Genomic DNA, 25,635 nt, shown 5'->3' on the forward strand with positions numbered 1-25,635 from the left:
GGGCAGCCGGCAAGGGAGATGCTGGGCTGCCGGTGTCCTCCCGAGAACTTTCCCCTGGAGCATAATGCCCGCAGAACACCGGCATGAGAGCGCTGTGTGGATGGGGGAAAAAGCAAGCGGGCAAGCAGAGATGATATCTCTCTCCACCCCCCCTGCATCACCGCTCTTCCGCCCTCAGTGCCAATGCTCTGTCTGTCAGATATGCGGCGGGGAGAAGAGAGATGACATCATCTCATACTGCCCGCATCACTGCTCTCCTGCAGCTCCTCAGGCATCCAGGTTAGTACCATCATATCCCTTCCTTTTTGTGGACTCAGATATCTTCAGCCTCTCTTCCTCTGAACAAGAAATCTCTCTGCCACTTAGATTCCTTGTTCAGCCGGCGCAGATTGTGGTGACAGGCAATGTGGTGATATCTGGTGACAGGCAATGTGGTGACATCTGGTGACAGGCAATGTGGCAGGTGGCAATCCACATCTGGTGACAGGCAACGTGGTGACATCTGGTGACAGGCAATGTGGTGACAGGCAATGTGGTGACATCTGGTGACAGGCAACGTGGTGACATCTGGTGACAGGCAATGTGGTGACAGGCAATGTGGTGACATCTGGTGACAGGCAATGTGGTGACAGGCAATGTGGTGACATCTGGTGACAGGCAATGTGGTGACATCTGGTGACAGGCAATGTGGCAGGTGGCAATCCACATCTGGTGACAGACAATGTGGCAGGTGGCAATCCACATCTGGTGACAGGCAATGTGGCAGGTGGCACTTGGGGACCACTGCCCTAGACGGTGGAGATACAGAGGTAACATGCCACCCAAAACAAACCAGCAGTTCCTTTGGGGGGTAGTGCTACACTGATGGCCGGACATTCTCCTTTTCTGGTAGAGCTCAGAATTCATGGTTCCATCAATTATGGCAAGTCGTCCAGGTCCTGAATTTGTAAGCAGCCCCAGGTAATCGCACTACCACCACCATGTGTGACGGTTGGTATGATGTTCTTTTTATGAAATGCTTTGTTGTACACCAGATGTAGCGAGACGCACTCCTTCCAAAAAAGTTCAATTTTTTTGTCAGCAGTTCACAGAATATTTGGCCAAAAGTCTTTGGCCAATCAAGATGTTTGTTTGGCAAATGTGAGAGGAGCCTTTGTGGTATTTTTTTTGGTCAGCAGTGGGTCTGACTTTGGAACTCTCCCATGGACGGCATTTTTGCCCGATCTCTTTTATTGTTGAATCGTGGCTGATCTTAACTGAGGCCTGCAGTTCTTTAGATGTTACAAAAAAGTGGGTTATAGGCGCAAGGGCATGGGGACACACGGGGGTTAATTTACTAAAGGCAGATCCACTTTGCACTACAAGTGAACTTGAAAGAGCAGTCGCTGTAGCTCTGAGGGGACGCTCTGAGATGGGGGGGAAGCTCTGCTGATTTTATCATCCAATCATGTGCAAGCAAAAATGCTGTTTTTTTTATTTTCCTTGCATGTCCCCCAGGGCTCAAGTCCTACGGGAACGTGTGGGAATGGAGTTCCTGCACTTTTTTCACAGCAGGAACGCAGTTCCCTTTGCAGGACTAGAGCAGCCGAGCAGCCGAGCCAATCCTTCACTAAGCGGCAATGCCCAGCTCGAGTCACTGTCAGGGGCAGGCGAACCTTAGTAATCCTTTAGGTTACTGGCCGCTTTCTGTATATGGATTCATCAGGTAGTGTTCCTCGATGCCGCAATGTCTCCTGGGAGCTTTTGCCATTGTTCCCAGGAGACATTGTGGTGGTCTGCCGCGATTAATTGCGGGATTTAGAAAGAACATGTTTAGTAATTATGCATATGAGCGTATAATTTTTTTTTTTTTGGTGGGGGAGTGGATCTTGGGTGGGAGTTCCCACTTTGTCAGATGTTTATTTAACCACTTCCCGACCGCCGCATGTACATATACGTCGGCAGAATGGCACGTACAGGCACATTGGCGTACCTGTACGTCCCTGCCTTCTAGCGGGTGGGAGGTCCGATCGGGACCCCCCCGCTACATGCGGCAGTCGGATTCCCTCGGGGAGCGATCCGGGACGACGGCGCGGCTATTCGTTTATAGCCGCTCCGTCGTGATCGCTCCCCGGAGCTGAAGAATGGGGAGAGCCGTATGTAAACACGGCTTCCCCATGGCGCTGCATCGATCGAGTGATCCCTTATATAGGAAGACTCGATCGATGACGTCAGTCCTACAGCCACACCCCCCTACAGTTGTAAACACACACTAGGTGAACACTAAATCCTACAGCGCCCCCTGTGGTTAACTCCCAAACTGCAACTGTCATTTTCACAATAAACAATGCAATTTAAATGCATTTTTTGCTGTGAAATTGACAATGGTCCCAAAAATGTGTCAAAATTGTCTGAAGTGTCCGCCATAATGTCGCAGTCACGAAAAAAAATCGCTGATCGCCACCATTAGTAGTAAAAAAATAAAAATTAATAAAAATGCAATAAAACTACCCCCTATTTTGTAAACGCTATAAATTTTGCGCAAACCAATCAATAAACGCTTATTGCGATTTTTTTTTTTTACCAAAAATAGGTAGAAGAATACGTATTGGCCTAAACTGAGGAAAAAAATGTTTTTATATATGTTTTTGGGGGATATTTATTATAGCAAAAAGTAAAAAATATTGCATTTTTTTCAAAATTGTCGCTCTATTTTTGTTTATAGCGCAAAAAATAAAAACCGCAGAGGTGATCAAATACCACCAAAAGAAAGCTCTATTTGTGGGAAAAAAAGGACGCCAATTTTATTTGGGAGCCACGTCGCACGACCGCGCAATTGTCTGTTAAAGCGACACAGTGCCGAATTGTAAAAACCCCTTGGGTCATGTAGCAGCATATTGGTCCGGTCCTTAAGTGGTTAAGTGATTTCTTGATTCAACAGGTCTGGCAGTAATCAGACCTGGGTGTAGCAAGTAAAATTTCAACGTGGCTTTCCAAAAAAATTGGCTAATCACAGCATCTTTCATGATTTAGCAAGGGGGCAATTACTTTTTCACAAATGGCCAGGCAGGTTTTGCCATTTAATAAATGAAATCCTCATTTAAAAATTGCCTTTTGTATTTGCTCTGATTTATCTGTGTGTAACATTAAAATGTGTTGGATCTGAATCCTTTAGGTGTGACAAACTTGTTTTGTGCCAAAAAATGTAGGAAGGGGGCAAATAATTTTTAACAACACTGTACATTGTGGTATGGGAATATACATCTTAAGTGGTTGAGATGCACCTAGTTTGGCTCTTTGTGTAGTTACACATCTTGAGCACTTATGATTACTACATTACAAAAAGGTTTTTAGAGGAAATGTGTTCTGTGCTTTAACAAAAGGAGGTATTAAAAATGAGTTCTAAACCTAACCACTAGGCCACATTCACACCTGCCCTTTTCTGTGCCCGTTCCTAGGAAAATGTGTATCACACCTGCAGTGGCGTTATTGATTCCCCCAAACATAGTTAGGGCTAGATTCAGGTAGGGCGGCGCATTGTTACGGCGGTGTAGCGTATCGTATTTACGCTACGCCGCCGTAAATCAGAGAGGCAAGTGCTGTATTCACAAAGCACTTGCCTCCTAAGTTACGGCGGCGTAACGTAAATGGGGCCGGCGTAAGCGCGCCTAATTCAAATGAGTATGAGGGGGGCGTGTTTTATGTAAATGGATGGTGACCCAACGTGATTGACGTTTTTTACGAACGGCGCATGCGCCGTCCGTGTACATATCCCAGTGTGCATTGCTCCAAAGTACGCCGCAAGGACGTATTGGTTTCGACATGAACGTTAATTACGTCCAGCCCTATTCGCGAACGACTAACGCAAACGACGTAAAAAATTCAAAATTCGACGCGGGAACGACGTCCATACTTAAAATTGCGTGCGCCTCATAGAAGCAGGAGCAACGTTACGCCGGGAAAGCCTTACGCAAACGACGTAAAAAAATTCCGCCGGGCGCACATACGTTTGTGAATCGCCGTATCTAGGTCATTTGCATATTCTACGCCAAAAACGACGGAAGCGCCACTTAGCGGCCAGCGTAAGTATGCACCCTAAGATACGACGGTGTAAGAGACTTACGCCAGTCGGATTTTAGCCTAATTCCGGCGTATCTTGCTTTCTGAATACAGAAAGAAGATACGCCGGCGCAGCTTTGAATTTACGCGGCGTATCTATTTATACGCCGGCGTAATTCAATGCTGAATCTAGCCTATAGCATTTTGCAACAATGTGCAAGGGTCCCTGCCTGAAAAAGGCGCAGGAGATACATTGTTCTTCGGATAGTTCATTCAGGTGATTAGACTGCCTTACGTTGTCATGCGGGAAAAAAAGTGCATACATGTGTCTTTCAGATGTGAAAGGGGCTTAATCTCATTTAAGTTTTAACATGCTAATGTAATTACAAAGGCAGCCCTCCTTCTTCCTTCTTTTTTTCTTTTTCTCAGCTGAACTAAACCCGTCAATTTTACTGGTTTCAAAAACGGTTAATAATAACTGTTACATTCCTGGAATGCCATATGCTTGTGCAATCAGCCAAACTGTCCTAACTGATCACACGAGCATCACCATGCAGTTCAAACAGAAGCTAAGATGGCAGCATTCATGGCTGAAAAGGATAGGAGGGTTTAGTTCTTCTTTAACCACTTCAGCCCCGGAAGAATTTACCCCCTTCCTTACCAGAGCACTTTTTGCGATTTTTCTGTGTCGCTTTAACTGACAATTGCGCGGTCGTGCAACGTGGCTCCCACACAATTGACGTCCTTTCCCCCGCCCCCACAAATAGAGCTTTTTCATCACCTCTGTGGTTTTTATTTTTTGCACTATAAACAAAAATAGAGCGACAATTTTGAAAAAAATGCAAAATTTTTTACTGTTTGCTATAATAAATATCCCCCCCAAAAATCTAGAAACAAATTTTTTCCTCAGTTTAGGCCGATACGTATTCTTCTACATTTTCGTAAAAAAAAAAATCGCATTAAGCATATATTGATTGGTTTGCGCAAAGGTTATAATGTCTACAAAATAGGGGATAGATTTATTTTATTTTTATTTTATTTTAAAAATGTTTACTAGTAATGGTGGCAATCTGCGTTTTTTTTTTTTTATTGTGACTGTGACATTGCTGCTGACAGATCGGACACTTTTGAATTTTTTTTCGGACCATTCACATTTATACAGCGATTAGTGCTATAAAACTGCACTAATTACTGTGTAACTGTGACTGGCAGGGAAGGGGTTAACACTAGGGGGCGCTGAAGGGGTTAATATGTTCCCTAGTGTGTGATTCTAACTGTAGGGGGAGGGGACTCAGGGGGGGAGGAGATCGATCTGTGTTCCCCTGTACTGGGAACACACCATCGGTCTCCTCACCTCTGACAGGACGTGGATCTGTGTGTTTACACACACAGATCCATGGTCCTGCCGTGATTGCGGGCAATAGCGGGTGCCCGGCGGACATCGCGGCCGCCGGGCACGCGCATTGGGTCCCGATCGATGCCGACAGCCGGGAAGCCCAGGACGTCATATGACATCCACCCAGGATGGGAGATCCCATCTGTGGATGTCATATGACCAAGGGCGGGTAGGGAAGTGGTTTAATACTTGGTGATCCTGCCATGAAGGTTCTTGCTCAGCACGTCCTGTTATAGGGTGACAACAGTCTCCCAATTGTGCTCCTGCGTTGTCATCCTGCCACATGCATCTCTGCTGACACACATTGCGCAGGCATGGTCCAGCACAGTCAATGGAAGGAAGCCTCCCCTGATGTGCAGCCACACTGAGTGCATGCAGACAGGAAGTGGCTAAAAAGGCTGGAGAAGATCAGCAGAGCTGAAATGAGAGGGGGGGGGGGGGGGGGTTGGATTAGGATGAAAATCCTAAAAAGAGAAGAAAAAAAAAAGTAGGGCCAGATTCACAAAGAGATACGACGGTGTATCTCCTGATACGCCGTCGTATCTCTGACTTACACTGGTCTTATCTATGCGCCTGATTCATAGAATCATATACGCATAGATATGGCTAAGATCCGACAGGTGTAACTGTGTTACACCGTCGGATCTTATTTGTAATTTAAAAAATGGCGCGGGGGGCGTTCCCGCTGATTTACACTGAATAATATGTAAATCAGCCAGATACGCAAATTCACGAACGTACGCGGACCCGACGCAGTGTTGTTACGACGTTTCCGTAGCGGCTTTCCCGGCGTATACTTACCCCTGCTTCTATGAGGCGCAGCCAATGTTAAGTATAGCCGTCGTTCCCGTGTCGCTTTTGAATTTTTTTACGTCGTTTGCGTAAATCGTTCTGTAATACGGACGGACGTCGTTTACGTTAGCGTCGAAACCACTGACGTCCTAGTGACGTCAGTGGGAGCAATGCACGCCGGGGAAATTCACGGCCTGCACATGCTCATTAAATCAGGCGCGTCCCCGCGCCGATTTAAAATAGTACACTCCCCCTAGCCGCGGAATTTGAATTCCGCCGGGGGATTTGCGATACGCCGCCGCAAGTTTGGAGGTAAGTGGTTTGTGAATTACCCACTTGCCTCTCAAACTTGCGGCAGGGTATCTTAAATCAGATAGATCACGCGGATCTAAAGATCCGCTGATCTACCTGAATCTGGCCTGTAGATTTTAAACTTTTTAGCAAAGTAACTGTTATCCGGTTTGGATTTTTCTCTACACATATAGACCAGGAAAATACATTCTAGGTTAAACTGTGTCCTATATGCATGGTTCTTTCATACATTGTCCTTTTGCACACCTCTAATACTATATGTGACCGTAGTTTAGTCCCCTGCACCCCCTGTTAAGAAAATATTCCAAAAATGTTAATTCCTCTATTTTTAAGCTGAAATCTAATTAGGCAATACTATTTCAGCCATTCAGTTATTTGCATACCTCAGAAGCATGTGCTTGTGTCTTGCTGTTTTTTTTTTTTGTATTGTTTTCATTGTGTTTTTTTGTTTCAGGGATTTCACAAAAATTCCTCATCTGGCCGGGACGGAGCAGAACCTGAATCTGGCAGAACGTATCCAAGCCCAGTGGAGGGAGTTTGGGTTGGATAGCACCGAGTTAGTCCACTATGACGTCTTGCTCTCTTATCCCAACAGCAGCAAGCCTAATTATATTTCTGTTATTGATGACCAGGGAACAGAGGTAAGGAGATTGGATTTTCTACGTGTAGCGGCCTGCTCCTGTTGGGCTGGCGCTGCTTTAAATTTAGAAGGGTTTCTGAGTGTTAGTTAACTCAGACACATATCATTTTGGCTAAATTTGGCTTCTGTTTCAGCCGTGGCTGTGCTGAGAGTGACCACCATTGTTTGCCTGGGGTGTTGTTACCACCCCAGGCCAAGGGTGGCAGCAGCTAAGTCAGAGTGATATTGGGTGTCTCCCCTCGGCAGCCAATCAGTGGGGATTGATCGTCCCGCGGTGCATGCTGGGGAGGGGGTACTTAAGGAACAGACGCCACTAAACCGGGGTCGTCGATCCTTGGTCTGTCGTCCCACCACCTCCTGGCCGGGGTGCGTGTTCCTGCAATCCTGGCTCCGGGACCACGTTGGTCCGGGGTTGTGATCTGTTGAGTAGGCCCAGTAAGCATACTCGGTCTACGGTTTCAAGGTGATCCTGTGCTGTCAGTCCTGGAGGGAGGAAGCCGCTTGATGAAGGACCTATCTTGGAGAGGACCAGGGCTGGACTGGGACAGAAATTTGGCCCTGGACTTCATCCAGACTGGCCCACTTTGACAGGTCTCTCCCATGGCGGCCGGACAACTCCCCCCCCCCCCCCCCCCCCCCCCGGCCACCCAAGCCCCCTTTCCCCCTTCACTAGCCGTTCTACTTTATTAGAGTAGAACGGCTGTTACTGGTACTCGTATAGGCCGTACCAGTGGGGAAGCTAGACATTATTTCACCCGGGGCAAAGAATCAGTTCGGGGGCCCCCCCTTATGGGACAAGATTAGGCAGAAGTAAGAAACTTCCAGGCCATAGCTGTTGAGTCAGCTGTCTATCCCCTCCCCCCATGCTCCTCAGTCGTCCCCCCTGCTCCTCTGGTCCTCCTCGTGCTTCTTTGTTCCCCCCAGGTGAGCGCTGCAGGGAGGGAGAGACAGAGGAGCTGAGGGGGGCGGCAGTCTGCTGTCACTGAAGCCGGCCCACTGAGCCATCAGCCCACCGGGAAACTCCCTGTAGTCCCAATGGCCAGTCCATCCCTGGAGAGGACCAAGCATGAGGCTGGTATCTCGGGAGAGGCCTGGAGACTTCATCGAAGGATGCATCATATACTGAGAGGCTTGATGGTGATCGCCTATCAGACTTGAACTCTACAGAAATTAATCTTAAGAGATCCGGGTGCTGAATCCTGTGGCAGGGGATTCTGGACCGAAAGTATCTCCACTCAAAGGAAGGTTTGTGGCAGAGACTGTACTTTGTTCCATGCGCCACTCTGGTTGCTAGGCCAGTGAGAGAGACCTATCTGGGTGCGCAATACCCGCTCTGGCTAGAGTGGCGACGAAAGCTGTGTTGCTGGAAGCAGGAGTGTTTCTGGATTGAAATTTGCACCTGAACCTATCGACTTGTTTACCCTTCCATCCCTTCAACCACTTCTTCTTCCCTTACCAAGTTCTACAAATAAATCTTAGAAAAAGAAGTGTACAGTGTGGACATTGAACTTTCTCAACTTCCATCTACCACCCTGGATGGCGAGAAGATAGAGGTAACATGCCGCCCGAAAATATCCAGCAGCTCCTTTGGGGGTGGTAGTGCTTCATACGTTCAAGTGTTTTTTCAGTATTGACATTCTGTGTTGGGTGAACACCAATTTGAAAGAAATCAAACACTGCACCCAAATATATTAGATGGAGGAGCAGGTGGGAATGCGGGGGTTAATTTGACCCTGCTCCCCTCCCCTAGTCCGGGAAGGGGTAAAGGTTCTCTCTGCAAACATAATTTTTTATTAGATCAACTCTAACTATTCTCCGATATTAAACACCAATGAATGCTGTTTATTTAAAGAAATCTTGTAAATATGATTTAATGTTAACAAGTATGAATATCTCAAATCTGACTTGATTTAAAGGGTCTCTATAGGAATTTTTCTCTTTAAAATAACAAACATACTTACCTCCACTGTGCAGTTCGTTTTGCAGTGGCCCCGATCCACGTCTTCTGGGGTCCCTCGGCGCCTGTCTCTGGTCCTCCCCGCAAGAACTCATCACATTCATGCGAGAGCTCGCATGGTGATGAGTCCTTGCGGGCGCACTCCCGTGATACAGCGATCGGCCATAGCCGCTCACTGTATCACTCGGCCCCGCCCCTCGACGCGCCGCGTCACTGGATGTGATTGACAGCAGCGCTAGCCAATGGCTGCTCTGCTCTCAATCCATCTGCTCTAGCCAATCAGCGGCCTGGCTGAGCGGCGAAGAGGATCTCTGGACCGAGCGCAGGACTTTCGAGGGGGCAGGTAAGTAAAACGGGGGCTCGGGGGGGGGGGGGGGATGTTTTTTCACCTTAATGCATAGATTGCATTAAGGTGAAAAAATGTTTTCCTTTACAACTCCTTTAAGGCTTTTGTAATTCCCTGTACAGAAGAGTTTAGACTTGGAAAAGGAAGGATCGTGTGTGCTCCTTCCACATTGTGGACAAGGATGGAACATGTTCATATGGGGGGGGACAGATAGATGACAACTTCATGAGTCTTTCGCTGCTTCTTTTTATTATCAAATCACAGTTGAGGTGCGAAGGTTACCAGCCTGTCTTGCTTGGGGTAGATTCAGAGAACAATTACGCTGGCGTATCCATAGATACGCCGCGTAATTGCTAAGCTGCGCCGGCGTATCTACTTTCTGTATTCAGAAAGATAGATACGCCGACATTAGCCTAAGATATGACTGGCATAAGTCTCTTACGCCGTCGTATCTTAGGGTGCATCGTTAGGTGGCGCTCCCGTAGTTTTCAGCGTAGAGTATGCAAATTGCCTACTTACGCCGATTCACAAACATATGTGCGCCCGGCGTTCGTTTTTTACGTCGTTTGCGTTAAGGCTTTTCCGGCGTAACGTTGTTCCTGCTATTAGGAGGCGCAGCCAATGTTAAGTATGGACGTCGGTCCCGCTTCGAAATTTGAATTTTTTACGTCGTTTGCGTAAGTCGTTCGCGAATAGGGCTGGACGTAAATTATGTTCACGTCGAAACGTCGAAACCAATACGTCGTTGCGCCGTACTTGGAAGCAATGCACACTGGGATATGTACACGTACAAAACGTCAATCACGTCAGGTCATCCTTTTACGCTACGCCACCGCGACTTACGGAGCAAGTGCTTTGTGAATACAGCACTTGCTCCTGTAAGTTACGGCGGCGTAGCGTAAATACAATACGCTGTGCCGCCGTAACTATGCGCGCCCATACGTGAATCTACCCCAATGACTGCAGTAGAGACAAGTTGGGTTTTTGGGCTGTGATGAGTGGTAAGGCAGTGTAAATCTACTGATTGGTATACAGCGGAACCTTGGATTACGAGCATAATCCGTTCCAGGAGAATGCTTATAATCCAAAGCACTTGCATATCAAAGCGAGTTTCCCCATAGAAGTCAATGGAAATGAAGATAATTTGTTTCGCATTGACTTCTATGGCATGCAATATTGGTGCCGGAGAGCCTCGAAAATACTCAAACTCGGCTGATCTCGAAAAGGTTCGGAAACACTCAAAATGTGTATTTCCAAGTGATTCAGAGTATTACTGAACTGCTCGGAACAGCTGCGAACCGTCCTGAGTGTCACCGGCGCCCCCGGACCGCTGGCCAAATGCGGTACTGTACACTGCGCTTCCAAGTGCACTTGCAGTGCAAAGTAGTTTTTCCTTTAGTAAATAAACCCCCCAGTCTCCCGTCCTGGGGACATCCTTTTCCGCAAAGAGCAGGTATCTCCCCAATGAATGGCAAATACTCCAATGGACTGCTAAAAAAACTTTAAAAATGTGGATAGATTGAGAAGTTTTGGATAATAATACTTCACACCGCCATATTGGCGAGGGGACGGGGCGGGGGGTGGAAGCATTTAGCTGGAAATGTTTAGCGAAAAGATTTTTTGTTTTTGTTCCCCCCCCCCCCTTTATTAAAAATGCCATTGGGTATCTATGCAAAAAGGTACATGTAGTGGTACCCCCATAGGGGCTGCTGATGGTTGTGGTTCGTCTGTCACCCTGCGCAGCCAGGCACACAATCTTAAAGGGTCATTTTTTTTAGCTAAATAGCTTCCTTTACCTTACTGCAATCCTGGTTTCATGTCCTCATTGTTCGTTTTTTTCTCTGATGTTACTGTAATTCTGCTCTGTTCTGGACACTTCCTGGTTGTCTGTTTCCTGATGACCACAGTACTGGGAGATTCTAGTTTCGTTTTCCAAACCATCACTGCTCTATGGCTCTGTGTAGCACATAGGCAGGAAATAACATGCAAAAGCTAAACTAGATGCAAAAACTAAACTGAAACTACAGGTACATTATATGATTGATTTTTATCTAATTTTAATAGTTTTTAAAAGGAATCAGTTAACTATTATGTCTCTATACCCTGTAAACAGTCATTTCAGCAAAAAAAAATGTTTTCCTTTACAACTCCTTTAAGTCACTCGTTACACAGAAAATAGTCCATGCACTTTTTTGTTTTTATTAAACTTGGATGGGGATAAGGGAGATTTGGAATGCCCAGTAGATTTCAAAGAAACAGCGTAGGGACTGAGAACTACCCCTCCTGGAAAATAACGCTAGGTCTTATTTTCAGGGTAGGTCTTATTTTTGGGGAAACAGGGTATATACAATTTCCTCTCTTCGTCCACAAACTTGCTTGCAGACTATCAGCACTGTAGTTTAGGCCCTTTGCAGCCAGGGACCACGGGCCCATTTTGGTGTAGCAAAAATGTTGGTAGTCCTAGTGCTAGCTGTCCATGTGGCTACCGATTCCAGCACCAAGTCTTCAGGCCCTGCCAGCTGCAGCTGTGCCTTTTCACTGCCTGTGCCACCACAGTCCACTCCCCTGGCTCTGTCTTAATCTCAGAACTGCACTCTCCCAGTCCTCTCAGACTGTGTGAACACTCACCAGCCCTCTTGGCTCCCTCTGTGTAAATCCCTGGAGACTTGCCGGCAGTGTTCTCCTGCTGTCCTCTCTTGCTCCTCCTGCGCCTCCTGGTCAGGACACCTCTGTGGGCTGTAAGACGATCCTGTCATCGCCCAGGCCTAAGGTCACCCCCCCTTTCAGACTGGGGAGCTACCTCAAAGGCCCCGACAGCCTAACACTCTCTCCATCTTCCACCCGATCACATCTCCTGTTCAGCTGGGCTGACACTGAGTATTTGAGGGGGCCTGCCCCCTGCCAGTCCAAGTTGGGGTTGGTCAGGGCCCTCAGAATACTCCAGGCAGCTACACCTCTCCTCTCCCCCTTCCTTTCCAAAAGATTCTAGCATGTTCTGGAAAGAAGTGGGAGATCTCAGTGATGCTGCCCGTGAGTCACCCAGCTCTCCCTGAGTCCCTCAAACCCTGACCCAGATAAAAACAGCACACAAGCTTGGCTGCCATTCAAGCCTGGAAATGTACCTACACTACAAAAAAACTCTTACACTTCTAGCATACTAGAGGGTGCTACATACACTATATTACCAAAAGTATTGAGATGCCTGCCTTTACATGCACATGAACTTTAATGGCATCCCAGTCTTGGTCCGTAGGGTTCAATATTGAGTTGGCCCACCCTTTGCAGCTGGAACAGCTTCAACTATTCTGGGAAGGCTGTCAAGTTTTAGGAGTGTGCCTATGGCAATGTTTGACCATTCAGAAGCACACACTTGAGGTCAGGCACTGATGTTGGACAAGAAGGCCTAGCTCGTAGTCTCGGCTCTACTTCATCCCATGGGTGTTCTATCGGGATGAGGTCAGGCCAAACTCTCTCATCCATGTCTTTTTTGGACCTTTGTGAACAGAACAAGGTCCATAAAGACATGGACATGGAGAGTTTGGGGTGGAGGAACTTGACTGGCCTGACCTCATCCTGATAGAACACCTTTGGGATGAATTAGAGCCGAGACTACAAGCCAGGCCTTTGAGGTTGGGAATGGCTGCTCTAAACTGGCATTGTGCAAAGATTGGTGCATGATATGCGATGCAGCTATTATACTGTGCACAATCCCTTGGTTTGGCCTTCAGAGCTGGGCCATGCTGTCCTTCAGAGTGTTGAGGCTCTGTGTTATTTTTAACTAATCAATATTCATTTAAACTGGCATTTGAAAATCATTTAATCTAGAATAAGTTTTTGTTTTTCCAGGTGTTTAACACTTCTTTATCAGAACCACCTCCGGATGGCTATGAAAACTTCACAGATATAATCCCTCCCTATAATGCCTTTTCGGCTAAGGGGGAACCAGAGGTAAGCGATCCTAATGCTGGCATCTGGACATATTTCACTTCTATGGCCCAGATTCTCAAAGGAGATACGACGGCGTATCTCCAGATACGCCGTCGTATCTCTGAGTCTGAGCGGTCGTATCTATGCGCCTGATTCTTAGAATCAGTTACGCATAGATTTCTATTTGATCCAACCGGCGTAAGTCTCTTACGCCGTCGGATCTTAACTGCATATTTATGCTGGCCGCTAGGGGCATGTATGCTGATTTACGCCTAGAAATATGTAAATCAGCTAGATACGCGAATTCACGAACGTACGCCCGGCCAACGCAGTACAGATACGCCGTTTACGTTAGGCTTTTCCCGGCGTAAAGTTACCCCTGCTATATGAGGCGTACATGCGGCGTAACAATGTTAAAGCGGGGGTTCACCCTATTAATAAAAAAAAATACATTTTTTTTCCTCTAGCATAAAATGAGGCATAGTAGCGCGAGCTACAGTATGCCTGTCTTTATTTTTTTATCCCCGTACTCACTGTGCAATCGTAGAGACAAGATTACGACTCCCAGCGGGGAATGGGCGTTCCTATGGAGAGAGAAGGTGATTGACGGCCGGCTCTGGCACGTCACGCTTCTCCGGAAATAGCCGAAATAGGACTTGGCGCTTCACGGCGCCTGCGCATAGTCTGTGCGCAGGTGCCGTATAGCGCCGTGAAGAGCCGAGACCTGTTCTGGCTGTCTTCGGGGAATGTGACGTGCCAGAGCCGGCCGTCAATCACCTTCCCTCTCCATAGGAACGCCCATTCCCCGCGGGGAGTCGTAATCTTGTCTCTACGAGTGCACAGTGAGTACAGGGATAAAAAAATAAAGACAGGCATACTGTAGCTCGCGCTACTATGCCTTATTTTATGCTAAAAAGTTGTTATGGAGGGTGAACCACCGCTTTAAGTATGGACGTCGTTCCCGCGTCGAATTTTGAAAATTTTACATCGTTTGCGTAAGTCGTCCGTGAATGGGGCTGTACGTCATTTACGTTCACGTCGAAACCAATAAGTCCTTGCGGCATACTTTGGAGCAATGCACACTGGGATATTCCACGGACGGGTCACAAGTTATTTACATAAAACATGCCCCCCTGTTCCACATTTGAATTAGGCGGGCTTACGCCGGCCTATTTATGCTACGCCGCCGCAACTTACGGAGCAAGTGCTTTGAGAATACAGCACTTGCCCGTCTAAGTTGCGGAGGCGTAACGTAAATAGGATACGTTACGCCCGCACAAAGATACGCCGATCTACGAGAATCTGGCCCTATGTGTTTGTTTTTATGCACTTCTGATGCATTCTTCTGCAGAGCAGCTTGCAAGTGACAGTTCCCTATAATTGTCACATAAATAGTAGGACTAATTAGGTTGAACTCCATTTTTTTTTTGTGGTATGGAACCATAGCAGTTGGCAAAATCCTACACAGAAAAGCAGCACAATTACACAGTTCATGATTTAAAAAATGTAATTGATCCCAGTGCTAAAAAGCAAACCCACTACTTCATTATGATTTTAGATTTGTGAATTAGTTATTCAAGCCCAACTGAAGCTTAAAAGAAAGGAGAAAGATGCATTTTGCAGTCTTTGAAATGTGTTAATGTAAAGTTCTCCCTTCCCTTAGTAGTAAATAGGCTCAAAACAAGCAGCCTAAAATTTGGCTCGCATGGAAAATTGGAAGGCTGCAGAGATGGCCAGCCATGTTGTTTGAGAGTCGCGGTCTCTCTGCATCGGTCTGATACAAAACGTAAGGAAGAGAGCCATAGTGCTTTGCTGTGACTGCTACAGGCTGTATCTGCCATTGACATCTAACATTGCCCATAGAGGTCTTCAGAGATTAGTATCATTGGCCCGGATTCAGAGAGCAATTGCGCCTGCGTAACCATAGTTACGCAGCGCAATTGCTTACTTGCCCGGGCGTAACGAGTGTTCTGTATTCAGAAAGCTTGTTACGCCGACTGCAGCCTAAGATATGCGTGGCATAAGGCTCTTATGCCCGCATATCTTAGGCTGCATTCTTGCGATGGCCGCTAGGGGGCGTTCCCGTAGTGGTCAGCGTATAGTATGCAAATTGCATACTAACGCCGATTCACAACGTTACGCGAGCCCTGCGTACGCAGTTTATGTCGTTTGCGTACAGCGTTTTTTTGCGTAAGGCTGCCCCTTCTATAGCAGGGGCAGCCAATGCTAAAGTATACCTGTCGTTCCCACGTTGCGAAATTTGAAATTTACGTCGTTTGCGTAAGTGAATCGTGAATGGCGCTGGACGCCATTCACGTTCACTTTGAAGCAAATGACGTCCTTGCGACGACATTTACCGCAATGCACGTCGGGAAAGTTTCCCAACGGAGCATGCGCACTACGCTCGGCGCGGGAAAGCGCCTAATTTAAATGATTACTGCCCCCTACGGGATCATTTAAATTGCGCGCGCTTACGCTGGGCATTTTGCCGGCGCGCCCTCGCAATTTACGGAGCTACTGCTCCGTGAATCGAGGGTAGCGCAGAAAATTTGCGGGGGCGCAGGGCAAAAACGGTGCCCTGCGCCTAAGTAAAAAATGCGCATATATCTTACTGAATCTACCCCATTGCTCCTTGTCTACTGTAGAGTTGAGCCATGAGTAATCAGCTGCTGAACCATATAAACAAGCCGATGTGTTTCTTGTATTTTTGCACCTGCCAAAATATAACTTGTGGTTTATTTTGCAGGGAGACCTGGTGTACGTGAACTACGCACGCACTGAAGACTTCTTCTATCTGCAGAGAAACTTGAGTATCAACTGCACTGGGAGAATTGTGATCGCCAGATACGGCAAGATCTTCAGAGGGAATAAGGTAGGAAAGTTAGGCTAGCTATGATGCAATTGGATTTTTATTTGAGCGTTTGTAGAAAAATCGCTCGTCGGAAAAATATTTTTCTTGCCATCGAGTCAACTAATTTTTGTTTTGAAGCCCTTAAAATTAGGGATGCCTTGAAATTTCGGCCGAAAATTGTGTTTTCGCCACGTTGCCGACAGACAAAAATTGTCTATAATGGAGCTGAAAATGGGGCAGGGCCTGGGCGGGTTCCTGGTGCCACCCATTACGGGGGTGTCGTTCTGGAGCGCCCCAGTCCTCTCCTCTCTCCTCCCCACCGTGATCTCCGTGTGTCATGGAGCTGAAGTGCACAGCCCTCAGTAACAATGTCCCGCCTCCTGTGACAGACAGCACACTGATCCAATGGTGGGACATTGAATCAGTGTGACGTGATTACAGGAGGCGGGACATTGTTACTGCAACCCGGGCAATTCAAATACAGCTCTGAGACGCACGGAGATCTTCGCTCTGGTTCAGGCACACGCAGGCTGCATCTGAGGGGCACACGCAGTCTACATTGATCTCTTGTATCATGTCTGCAGTCTCTGACCACCTCCTGTATCATATCTGCAGTCTCTGACCACCTCCTGTATCATGTCTGCAGTCTCTGACCACCTCCTGTATCATGTCTGCAGTCTTTGACCACCTCCTGTATCATGTCTGCAGTCTTTGACCACCTCCTGTATCATGTCTGCAGTCTCTGACCACCTCCTGTATCATGTCTGCAGTCTCTGGCCATCTCCTGTATCATGTCTGCAGTCTCTGGCCATCTCCTGTATCATGTCTGCAGTCTCTGACCACCTCCTGTATCATGTCTGCAGTCTCTGACCATCTCCTGTATCATGTTCTGTTGGGCCTCAGAACAATGGCAATCTGGTCTAGTGGGTCTTCTGGACTCCAGAATAATGCTTCTTTTTCAGCTAAATACAACTGGTGTCCTGATTAAGTGATGGCTCAGCCGTAAAACGGCATGTATTTTCCTATAGTGTCCTCTGATTAATGTGCAGTAACTCCCACTTCAACAGCCAAGGCTGTTATTTCTGGAATGTATGGAAGACCAGAGGTTAATATAGTTACATCCCCCAGTGGATTGTGGTTTACTTAGTAAATGTATTTTCCTGCTGCTAACAGGTGAAAAATCTCAGCAACTGACCTTTTTGACAACTTGAACTTACATCTGTCATGATGTAATTAATATTTCCACACTAATTACCACTGGGGAGATTTTCTGTTAATGATCTGCTGAGGTCTACCAACTGTAACATCTCGCTCAACTATTCTAGGTTGGAGGACAAGACCAGTCAGCACATTGTTCATTGTATCTTAGCTGCTCCTGTGATTTGAGGTCTGTACTCTGGGCTGTATTATCATAATGGCAATAGGCCCTAGGTCATTTAGTTATAACTAGGTATCAGTGGTGTCTGGTGCTCAACATTTTTGGGGGGCGCAAACAAACTGAAAAATTCGGGAAAAAAAAACTTCAAACGCAGCCACTGTGCCCCCGTCATCTGCCCAGCACTTACCTTGTCTCGGCTGGGCAGCGGCGAGCGGTGTCCGGTGTCCTTCATCTTCCCTGACCCCGATTTCTTCTCCCGCCCGCTCCTCTCGTCCTGTGCTGTCATTGGACGCCTAATAGGGAGTTTTTGATTTGTTGTTCACCTCACCTTTCCTATATTTACAATCTAAAAAGCTTAATCTACTTTAAAGGCTCCCCTTGTTTTTACTTGTGTTCCACACTTTTCATAATGTTGTATCAAGATCACTAAAATATAAGTCTCCCATAATGCTGTGCTTGGTTGCAATTAATGTCAAGAGCTGCAAGGACCACACGTGGCTACAGTTCTGCTTTAATGTACATTAGGGACAAACAATCAATTCCACCCAACTTGATTTCACAACGCTGCTAGGCTAAATTAACTTAACATTGCAAAGTTCCCCTTCAAAGGTAGTACAGATCAAAGGGCCAGATCCACAAAGCAGATGCGCCGACTTAACTCGACATACGCGGCGTAATTGAAATTTACACGGCGCGTATATTTGCGCCTGATCCTCAAAACGAGATACGCCTTAAAATCAGGTTTTTCCGTCCTACCTAAAAAAATGACACCGGCGCTTTTCTGTGCGCAAATTACGCTAGAAACGCCGCTGTTTTGATAGGCAAAGATGCAAATGAGGGAGATGGGGCGATCCACAAAATTAAGTGTGTGCGCCGTAGATTACGCCCTGTGCGCTTCTGTTAGTTTCAATGTGTAAATTTACACTTTATAAAAGCAGCCCTAATTTTACACATGCCGTGTAAAGGTCAGCTAAAGCAACACCATTAAGGAAGAGCTCAGCACACACACTTGCTGGACTACAATCTGTATGCCAACATGCCAGGGGCATCCATGCGCATAGCTAGACTAGTGACTTCAGTGACCGAGGGTACCCCCTCTTCTGAGGGCATAGCAGCCAGGAGACGCCTCACAGAATGCATCTTTGCACAGTAAACACACACATTAATTATGTCACAATGAGATGAATGCACACCCACTGTGGTCCCTAGCACAGACACATCACATGCACATCTAATTGGATTAGATCCAAGTACCCCCCCATTGGTACTTGGGAGCAGTAACGCCCTGCCACGGCTCCAATTCTGTTACTGTGCATCCATACACCATTCAGGGACCTGGGATCCCTTCTCCACCAAAACTGAGGGTGACACCCTTATTTTATCAGGAATGCCACCCCCCCACATTCACACATCATTCACACACATAAACCAAATCATAAGTACAGTATACCAAACAAAATCATAAAAATCTAAAAATAAATAAAAAAAATAAAAAATCAAAAGTACCCCTGCAAATTATTATCGGCGGCGAGTGCTCCGTCTGGGCTGCCCACGGGCACGGCCACGGCCAACTGAAGTATCTTCATGGGGGGGGTGTTAGCAGGGGAGGGAGTATCTTCATGGGGGGGTGGGTGAGCAGGGGAAGGAGGAGCCTCCCCTGGTGTCTGTCCTCCTGCTGGCCTGCCCTCCAAGGACATTGCTATCCTTGTCAGACAGTTTGTGAGGGCAGCCGCATTGGCCTGGCCAGCCTGGGTATTGTCCTGGACAGCCCGGGTATTGTCCTGCACAGCCTGGGTCAGGGCAGTCACCTCCTGGGCCATGCCTGTTGTGGCGGTCTGCAGGTCACACAAATATGTGATGACCGCCAATGAGTTGGTGGCCACATCACCGAGTGACTCCCTCATTGCACCCAGGCTGTGCTCCATCTGGGTCAGAGTGTCTTTTATCTGACCCAGAGTGCGAGTCTGCCGGGCATTGTCCTTCTGCAGACTGGCCGGCAGATGCTCGGCCACCCCCCTGGTCTCCTGGGTCGCCATCCTGCCTGCCCCTGAGGCTTGTGGCCTGGGAGGAGGGGATAGAGTGACCCTTGTGGGTTGCGGCCTGTTGGGGGAGGAGTGGGAGGGGCTACCCCTGATGGTGGCCTGACTGCTGCCAGCCTCTGGGGTAGCCTCAGGGGTAGCCTCAAGTGTAGCCTCAAGGGTATCCTCAAAGGTCATCATATCAGAGGCCAAAAGGACTTCCCGGCCAATCTCCAGATCTTCTTCCTCCACCCCCTCATCCTCCTCCCCCTCATCCTCCTCATGAGGGGAGGTTTGGCCACTCCCCTCCCCTGGGGACTCCTCAGCAGCCTCTTGTCCTTGGGGTGGTGCAGCAGCCTGGCCTGATGGGCCAGCAACCTCCTGGCCTGATGGGCCAGCAACCTCCTGGCCTGATGGGCCTGCAACCTCCTGGTCATCTGTGGAGGACACAAAACAATCACAGGTTTGAGGATCCACACACTTGGCACATCTTCCCTTCCCCCATCCACACATGCTAATCACCAGATAGAAAAACCAAAAACTTACCTGGCCGCACAGGAACACCTGTCTGATATCCACGCAGGCCCACCACCTGCTCTGGCTGGAAACCCCGGGCCACTGCCCATTCCTCATCACTCAGACGGATTGGGGCAGGGTCCCCCTCCTCCAGTGCCCGTGGTATGGGCATTGATCTTTGCCACCTTATTACGGACCACGCTCTTTAGATCGTTGATCTTTTTTTGGATGCCAGCGGGGGTCCTCGTCCCCCCCCGCCGCATTTATCTGATCCGTAATCTTTTTTAGAATCTTCTTCCTCTGGGCCGGGGAGGTGTTCCGGCTATCAGGCCCATGTAAATAGCGCCCATATAGGACGATGGACCTAGCAAGGATTTGCTTCTCAACCTGATTAAAATTGAGCTTCCTGCGCTTGGGTGCCATCACAGACACCACTCAGCAACAAGAAGAAACTCACAGGACAAACAAACAAAAATACACACACAACAAACAAACAAAAAAACTCACAGAAGAAACACACAAAAAGCAAAACACACAAGCAGACAGCTACTACAAATTCAAAAACAAACACGCAAAAAACAAACACAAAATACAATCAAAAAAAAAAAAAATACACTCAGAAAAAAAACCCAGAAAATACACTTAGCAGAAACAAACACCAACTACTATCTAATACTCCTTCAAAACTTCTCTATCACACACAACTCACCAACAAACACCGACAAACATTCAGAGCAGAAGCAACTTGCTCTAGGAAGGGTAACACAGGGAAATACTTTTGCAAGGGAAGTGTGTTTGACTGGGGCTATTTATACACAGGGCGATCCTCAAACTAAGTACGCTTGGCCTTTTACCTATCTCACTGATTGCGCCGAGCAAAGTTCTGCACATGCCCAGTGAGCAGCAGATTCGTGCGTGCATGCGCAGTACGGCCGGCCCTTCATTTGCATGGGGTCACGGCTCATTACAATGAAGCACGCCCACTTCCTTCCCACTTGCAATAACCCCGCCTTACGCCTCGGGATTTAAGTTACGCAAGCGCAATTTTGTGCGCAAATGCGCTGTGGATACGGCACTTACGACACCAACTTATGGCGCCGTAACTTAAATGACATCATTTTTGAGTAACTTAATTTGGCTGTGGATCTGGCCCACAGTTCCTAGCTGTGACCCCTCGGTGCTGTGTCACATGGCTTTGTGGATCATGTAATATTACTTTACTATGTTCTCCCCTCTGTTTTTGGTAGGATCAGAGGGCCAGATTCACAAAAGAGATACGACAGCGTATCTCCTGATACGCCGTCGTATCTCTGTGTTAGGGACGTCCTAACTATGCGAGTGATTCATAGAATCAGATACGCATAGCTAGCCCTAAGATCCGACAGGTGTAATTGAATTACACTGTCGGATCTTAAGGATGCAATTCTAGGCCGGCCGCTAGGTGGCGAGGCCATTGCGGCCGGCGTAGAATATGCAAATGAATACTTACGGCGATCCTCGAACGTCCGAACGGCCCGTCGATCTAACTGTACGTCGTTTCCGTCGAGTTACGCTGCGTAAAATTAGGGCTGTGCCCTAGTTGTCCTAAGCCATGTTAAGTATGGCCGTCGTTCCCGCGTCGAAATTTAAAAATCAACGTCGTTTGCGTAAGACGTCCGTGAATGGCGCTGGACGCCATTTACGTTAACGTCTAAGCAAATGACGTCGGGTAATTTACCCGACGGAGCATGCGCAGTACGCTCGGCGCGGGAACACGCCTAATTTAAATGGTGCCCGCCCCATTTGAATTGGGCGGGCTTGTGCCGAGCGGATTTACGATACACCGCCGCAAGTTTACAGGTAAGTGTTCTGAGAATCAGGCACTTACGCTGTAAACCTGCGGCGGTGTAACGTAAATCACATACGTTACGCTGCCCAGGAGCAACGTAATTATATGTGAATCTGGCCCAGAGATATTAACCCACAGAGCTTTTTAGCTTTGTTGTAGAGTTGCGGCAATATGATTTTTGAATTGAATGCAGTGGGTGACCATTCTTTGCACATCATCACTTCTCTTTGCATTGCCTTAAAAGTGCAAGATTACCTTTTGGGCAGCTGTTACAACAGAGGATCTTTATTTACTCGGGCGGTTATTTTTGATCATGGGCGCTAACCTTGTGAGGTTTCATTTCATGGTCTGTGTGTGCTCTCCTGCCCCTTGACGATGGCTAGTTTGAGCTCAATTTGGAAATTGGAGCGTTTTTAGGTTAGGGCCGACTTATGTGTTCAACACTCTTAATGTGTATAGCTAGTCCGGCCCCTGAAGAAGAATATTATTGAAACACATTGGGTCATCTCACATGGAACCATATTTTTATAATGGCAGTTTTGAAATTAATGGATCCTATGTGGGAATGTGTTGTGGATAGGTTATATTTATCCATAGAAGAGCATTATATTATGTAAATCATGTCGGCCATGTTTTTTTTTTTAATTGTATACTTTTCTTTTGGTTACATTTCTGTGCCAAAAGTACCATCTAGTATTTTTTTTTTTTCTGCCTTAAAATTTCTTAAACCACTATGCAATACATATATAGTGCCTTGATAGAAAGATTTCAAACTTATTTTTTTTATTATTATTATACAGTTGCCCAGCAATCCACACTGGAAACAGTCAGCCTTTCTTGAGTGAAACCATGCAACTCATGGTGTCGCCTGGCCCCACCATGTGTGTTATATATATATATATATATATATATATATATATATATATATATATATATATATATATATATGAGTCTGTGTGTGTGCATCTTGTGATTAAAAGAACTGACTCGGAAGCAGTTTCCTTCTCCTTTCCTCCCTGATGCTGTCAAGGATTTGGATAGCACAAGGGGTGATTGGGCAACACATTGAGTTGCTTGGTGTCTTATAAAATGCCAGCAGTTTTTCAAATGCTAAATGGTGTGACAGCCTAAACCAAAGTGGTGCTAAGCATATAGGATGGTACATGTTGTATGGCTTGTTAATGTTTATTTAGAATCATTCTAGGGTGAACTTCCACCTTTTTATATTGCAGATTGACCCAGTAATATATTCCTTCTTGCAGGTAAAAAACGCTATATTAGCTGGCGCCAAAGGAATCATCTTGTTTTCTGATCCGGCTGATTACTGTGCCCCTGGCGTTAAGCCCTATCCAGATGGCTGGAACTTACCTGGTGGCGCAGCCCAGAGAGGAAATGTTCTGAATCTCAACGGAGCTGGAGACCCTCTAACTCCAGGTTATCCTGCTAAAGGTTGGTAAAACAAACAATATGGAAAAGTTATAGAATCGGTACTATGACATATATGCATTTAAAGCAGACCCTGAATGAAAGAGGTAAAAAATGCTTTGTGACCTCTGTCATGTAAGCTAAATTAATGTATAAAAACATTAAATCTAACAACGAAGGGTGTTCTAGTTTTTTGGCCCCACAGTCTGAGTCAAGCAGCATGGTTTCTGATCATGTGATAATTGTCACAACCAATTATGTTGATCAGGGCTGCCAACAGAGGGGTACAGGTGGTAACCATTTGGTCAGCGGGGGACCCTGGGCCTGGCATGTGCTGCTTTGGGCACCCCAAATTCAGTGTCATTCCAGCAGAGTTCAAAAGAACAGTGCAGTTCACAGAACGACTCGGACTCCTTCCTCCACTTCCTAGCATCGACTCTGAGCAGGGCCGGATTCCAGACAAGGCCAACAAGGCCAGGCCTCAGGGCGGCACTGTGGCTGAGAGGAGAGGACACTTTCACCACTTTCACTTTCATTTCGGGAGCTGCCCCCTGTCATGTCACGGATGGTGAGAGGAGAGAAAACTAGGAGGTGAGCACCCCCCGCTTCTCAATGCAATTTTCAGCAGCAGAAACCCCCCCCCCGCCTCTCAATGTGAGCACCCGCCCGCTTCTCAATGTCCTGCCAAAAAAGTCCCCCGGTGGATAATGTCCCCCCTGTACTGCGGAGGCGGCATTGAAGCACCCGGCCTTGGGGTGGCAAAGGGAGTAAATCCGGGCCTGGCTCTGAGCGCTCTTTCACTGACTTCTCATGTTGCCAATATGGCATATGCCTAGGCCCACACCTTTCTGTGTTATGTTGTGTTCACATGCATCAACGTTGAGTGTCATTGGGTACAAAAAATATTATGTTTTTTCATAACCAAAATGTTGTATTTGTTTTCTGCCGGGCAGAGTTTATGTACAGATACAGTGCAGATGAAGGAGTAGGACTGCCCAGCATTCCTGTCCATCCTATAGGTTACCATGATGCAGAAAAGATCCTCAAGTAAGTTGTTTCTTGGTAAAGCAATCTCTTCTTTATACAAGGTATCTAACCCGGTAATGTTAATGTAGATTAATCAAAGCAATCCTCACATATAGGTAGATTCAGGTACATTGGAATAACTTTAGGGCGGCGTAGCCTAGCCTGTTTAGGCTACACCGCCGTAAATTAGCTACTCTAGTAGTGATTTTCAATCTACTTACCTGCTAATCTACGGTGGCGTAGCCTCAAACGAGCGGGCGTAAGGGCGCCTAATTCAAATGACTTGGAGGGGGGCGTGTATCATGGTAATGAGGCTTGACCTCAAGTTTTTGACGTTTTTTGTCACTGCGCATGCGCCGGGCGACTACATTTCCCAGTGCGCATTGCGGCTAAGTACGCCGTACGGGCCTATTTATTTCGACGTGGACGTAAACAATGTAAATCCCGATTCGCGGACGACTTACGCAAACGACGTAAACATTTTGAATTTTGCGGCGGGAACGGCGGCCATACTTAACATTACTATTCCACTAGAGCATAGCTCTAACTTTAGGCGGCCTATCTCTTACGTAAACGGCGTAAAAGTACTGCGTCGGCCTGGCGTTCGTTCGTGAATCGGCTTATCCCCTCTTTTTCATAATCTACGCCGGCCGCAATGGAAACGCCATCTAGCGGCCATCAGCAACATTGCAATCTAAGATAGGACGGCGCAAGCCGTCCTATCTTAGATATGTTTAAGTGTATCTCTGTTAGAGAATACACTTAAACATAGGTCGGTGCAGATTCAGAGTTAGGTCGGCTTATCTGTAGATAAGCCGGCCTAACTCTTTCTGAATCTACCTAATAGTGTATAAATATACCTGATGTAACCTCTTTTTGCGAAGGGGCACAGGTTTCCAGAGACTGGCCCATGTTTGAACAGAATGCAGCAGACTAACCTTTCAGCTGTACTCTAGGCAGATATAAAAGACACACCTAAAGACAGTCCAGCTTACATAGTTACATAGTTAGGTTGAAAAAAGACACAAGTCCATCCAGTTTAACCATAAAAAAAAACTATAATATACAATCCCATATACCCAATTCTATACCCAGAGGAAGGCGAAAATCCCCAGCAGAGCATGGTCCAATTTGCTACAGCAGGGGAAAAAATTCCTTCCTGGTCCCCCGAGAGGCAATTGGATT

The 25,635-nt window shown here is 47.0% G+C and overlaps 1 protein-coding gene across 2 annotated transcripts in view; it reads left to right on the top strand.

The window, feature by feature from the left end:
• LOC120928972 (N-acetylated-alpha-linked acidic dipeptidase 2-like) overlaps positions 1-25,635 on the top strand; it is a 181,647-nt gene that overhangs the window by 61,845 nt on the left and 94,167 nt on the right. For both annotated transcript variants that reach the window (XM_040340127.1, XM_040340128.1), the window contains exons 4-8: positions 6,993-7,179; positions 13,328-13,429; positions 16,155-16,280; positions 23,262-23,448; positions 24,378-24,471. In XM_040340127.1, coding sequence (XP_040196061.1) covers positions 6,993-7,179; positions 13,328-13,429; positions 16,155-16,280; positions 23,262-23,448; positions 24,378-24,471 — 696 coding nt within the window. The remainder of the gene's footprint in view (positions 1-6,992; positions 7,180-13,327; positions 13,430-16,154; positions 16,281-23,261; positions 23,449-24,377; positions 24,472-25,635) is intronic.

The sequence above is a fragment of the Rana temporaria genome, chromosome 2, assembly GCF_905171775.1.
Source record: "Rana temporaria chromosome 2, aRanTem1.1, whole genome shotgun sequence".
In the NCBI taxonomy this organism is placed as follows: Eukaryota; Metazoa; Chordata; class Amphibia; order Anura; family Ranidae; genus Rana; species Rana temporaria.